Source organism: Acanthisitta chloris, unplaced genomic scaffold, assembly GCF_000695815.1.
Source record: "Acanthisitta chloris isolate BGI_N310 unplaced genomic scaffold, ASM69581v1 scaffold12955, whole genome shotgun sequence".
Classification (NCBI taxonomy): domain Eukaryota; kingdom Metazoa; phylum Chordata; class Aves; order Passeriformes; family Acanthisittidae; genus Acanthisitta; species Acanthisitta chloris.
The window spans coordinates 79557-83583 of NW_008674581.1; the positions used below are offsets into that span (position 1 = coordinate 79557).

General features: G+C 51.7%; 1 protein-coding gene across 1 annotated transcript; it reads left to right on the top strand.

Annotated features, from left to right (window-relative positions):
* The first annotated feature begins 403 nt into the window (after window positions 1-403).
* Window positions 404-1519, top strand: LOC103802880 (putative P2Y purinoceptor 10). Its single transcript, XM_009075411.1, has one exon. It carries the CDS (start codon window positions 404-406, stop codon window positions 1517-1519), a length of 1116 nt encoding a protein of 371 aa, XP_009073659.1.
* Window positions 1520-4027: the final 2508 nt, after the last annotated feature.

Below are 4027 nucleotides of genomic sequence, written 5' to 3' on the forward strand. Positions count from 1 at the left end.
CTGTGGCTGCCCCAACCCGGGCAGTGTTCATTCCAGGTTGGATGAAGCCTAGCCTTGAGCGCTCCTGAAACAATCTGTCCCAAAGTGCATTTCCTCCATGTGAGGAAATACTGGAGAGTTTTTGGCCTCATAGCATCTTTTTACTCCCTACAGAAACCCTCCACATACCTTGATCACCCCATGAGCAAAGAGACTCAGCCGAGATGGAGACCAACGTGTCCTCTGGGAACTGCACCGACCCCCAGATGTCCTTCCAGTCCACCCTTGAAACAATCTGTCCCAAAGTGCATTTCCTCCATGTGAGGAAATACTGGAGAGTTTTTGGCCTCATAGCATCTTTTTACTCCCTACAGAAACCCTCCACATACCTTGATCACCCCATGAGCAAAGAGACTCAGCCGAGATGGAGACCAACGTGTCCTCTGGGAACTGCACCGACCCCCAGATGTCCTTCCAGTCCACCCTGTATGCCACCACCTACACCCTCATCTTCATCCATGGCCTCCTGGCCAACAGTGCTGCCCTGTGGGTCCTGTGTCGCTTCATCAGCAAGAAGAGCAAGGCTGTCATCTTCATGATCAACCTGGCCGTGGCTGACCTGGCTCACGTCCTCTCGCTGCCCTTACGGACGTATTACTACATCAACCACACATGGCCCTTTGGTGGTTTTCTTTGCCAGGTGTGCTTCTACCTGAAGTACCTCAACATGTATGCCAGCATCTGCTTCCTCACCTGCATCAGCATCCAGAGGTACCTCTTCCTCCTCCACCCCTTCAAGGCCAAGGACTGGAAGCGACGCTACGACGTGGCCATCAGCGTGGCCGTCTGGCTCTTTGTGGGGGCAGCTTGTTTGCCTCTCATCATTGTGAGGAGCCCAGCCTTGTCCAACAACATCAACAGCTGCTTCTCAGACCTGGGGGTGAAGCAGCTCAGCCCAGGAGCTTCCATTGCCCTAGTGACAGTGGCAGAGCTGTTTGGGTTCATCATCCCCTTCGCGATCATCGCGTGCTGCACATGGAAGATGTGGCATTCCCTGAGGGAGTGTCCCACACAGCTGCAGAACACCAGTGAGAAGCAGAAGGCTCTGCGCATGGTGCTGATGTGTGCAGCTGTGTTCTTCATCTGCTTCACCCCCTACCACATCAACTTCCCCTTCTTCATGATGGTCATCGAGAACATCATCTGGGATTGTGCCGTTCACAGGAGCACGCTCCGTTTCCACCCTATCTCCCTGTGCCTGGCCAGCCTCAACTGCTGCCTGGATCCTGTCCTCTACTACTTCATGACCTCTGAGTTCCAGGACCAGCTGCTGCGCCACGGCTGTGTGGCCCTTCGTGCTCGGCTCATGCAGCGCCGGAACAGCCTCTCGGTCTCCGACAGCGGCCACGACATCCGCACGAGGAACAGAAACCTTCCACGCCTCAGGTTCTGGGCTCTTCCCAAATTCTTTGGGAGAATCAACAGCAGGGAAATCCCTCCCATGCCACCTGATGAGCTGCTGCTGGAGTCCATCTCATGAACATCAGCCACCTCTGGCTATGTGCTTCTCCTAGCTTGAGTGAAGGCTGTGTTAGGCCTCCAAACACGTCCTGAATCATCCTTGTGTGCCCCACCAACAGGATCTGACCAAGCACAGACATCTCTGGCTATGGAGGTGTTTCTTCTAGCTTGAGTGAAGGCTATGTTAGGCCTCCAAACACATCCTGAATCACCCTTGTGTGCCCCACCAACAGGATCATCAGCCTCCTCTGGCCACGTGCTTCTCATAGCATGAGTGAAGACTGCAGGAGGTGTCCAAACATGTCTTGAATGACCTTTGTGTGCCCCACTGGCAGGACCTGACCCAGCAGGACATTGTGATGCAATCTGCTGGTTGTGTTATTGCTGCTGGGGAGTGTTGCCTTACCCCACTGGCCATCGTGTCCAAGCTGTTGTTGACACCAGTGCTTGTCCTGTGCTGAACCACAGTGGGTTCAGGTCCCGCATCTCTGGTGTTCCAGTGCTCCTACATATTTGTCACGTTTGAAAGCCCTTCTGAATCCCATATTGTGAGCAGGTGGCTCAGCCTCAGCACAGCTCCAGGGAGGTTTCAGCCCCAACTACAACAACCCATGATGGTTCCAGCACCTCCCATCCTCACCCAAGGCTCTGGATCAGGGCAGTTCATTATCTCCCTATAAACCAAACCTCACTCATTGGGGTCTAATCCAGCCTAATCTGGACTTCAGAACTCTGAAACTACCAACATATGTCAAGCAAAGAGTATTAACCTACACCATATCAGTGTTAAAGGGAGTGTTCAGACAAACTGGGCTCAGCTCATGCTGCTGGAAGAGGCACCCAGAGCTGAGCAAGGACTTCCACCTGGCTCCTGGGACCTGTGGGGTGCTCAGATGACTATGAGGGATGAAGATTTGGAAGCTAAATGGTGATGGATATGCCTCAAGCTAAAAGGAAGATGAAGGACGTCTCCCAGGGCATCATGAGCCACAGAAGGGAGGATGGGTGTTGCTGTTCCTGTGTCTTGTGTTGCTGTTAGGAGTCCTGTCTTATTTGTCATGTTGATAACGCTGTGGTTGCAGACTGTTATCTAAACCTCTCAGTTTTGCTTCAAAACCAGAGAAGGTCCCAACCCTCACTGGGTACCAAGAAGAGTTTACACAATTGACCCAAGTACAGCCTGAAAGCTTCAAACTCCTGAGGAAATAAAATTATCCTAACCTGTATTTTAGCTTCAGGAGTATCATTTGAAGTGCTTGTAAATAGTCTCACTATGAACTACAGTTGTATCACTGCTCTGAGAGCAATTTGGGGGGACACATTCCAGTTGGGGGCTCAGAGAGGTCTCATTGCCACCATGGCCAGTGTGAGAGCTGTGAGGTTTCCTCCTCTTGGGCCAAGGCAATGCCAAAAGCCCCTCAGGGAATGATATATGTAAATATAGGCAGAGAGGGTTTGATAGAAAACAGCTTTGCTGAGCACTGGATGAACATTCCTAACCCAAGCAGCATTTCTGGGAAGCACAGGGTGGGTAGTGGTTTATCCTCACAGTGCTGAGGCTGCATGGGGGGAGAGCAGATGAGGAGATCCAGACAAGCTGGAGGAGGTTGTTTTGGGACCTCCAGTGTGTCAGAGACAGGCAGAAACCACTGGGACAGGCAGAAAACTGTGGGACAGGCATAAGACACTGGGACAGAGAGAAACCAAACACTAGGACAGGCATAAGACACTGGGACAGGCAGAAACCAAACACTGGGACAGGCAGAAAACACACTGCCCTGCAGCTCATTCTGTCCCAAACCTCCTCCTCCTCTCCCAAAGAATATAAATAACAAAAGGACATGTTTCCCTGTTTGCCTGGGAGGGGGAAAAAAAAAAAAGAGTCTTCAGGGGGACAGGCACACACTGCCCTGCAGCTCATTCTGTCCCAAACCTCCTCCTCCTCTCCCAAAGAATATAAATAACAAAAGGACATGTTTCCCTGTTTGCCTGGGAGGGGGAAAAAAAAAAAAGAGTCTTCAGGGCTGGAAAATTCTGTTTCAGATGGTCCAAACAGGAAACCCAAGAAAACTTCCTTGGTGCCAGGGCTGGATCTGGGCAGGACACTGCCCTGCAGCTCATTCTGTCCCAAACCTCCTCCTCCTCTCCCAAAGAATATAAATAACAAAAGGACATGTTTCCCTGTTTGCCTGGGAGGGGGAAAAAAAAAAAAGAGTCTTCAGGGCTGGAAAATTCTGTTTCAGATGGTCCAAACAGGAAACCCAAGAAAACTTCCTTGGTGCCAGGGCTGGATCTGGGCAGGACAAGTCACACCACCAGGAGCTTCTCCAGGAGTGTGGTTTGTCCTGTGAATGCCTTTGGGGAATGGGCACAAGCTGGGATGGATATCCAGGTAGTCCTCAATGACCACAGACAGGGATTTGTAAGTCCTGCTGAGCCCATATTGCTGCTCCACCCTACTGGCAGCCCCAGTAGCTCCAGGTCCCACTGGGACGTTGCCAGCTGGTTTGCAGCTTGCCTTGTTGAC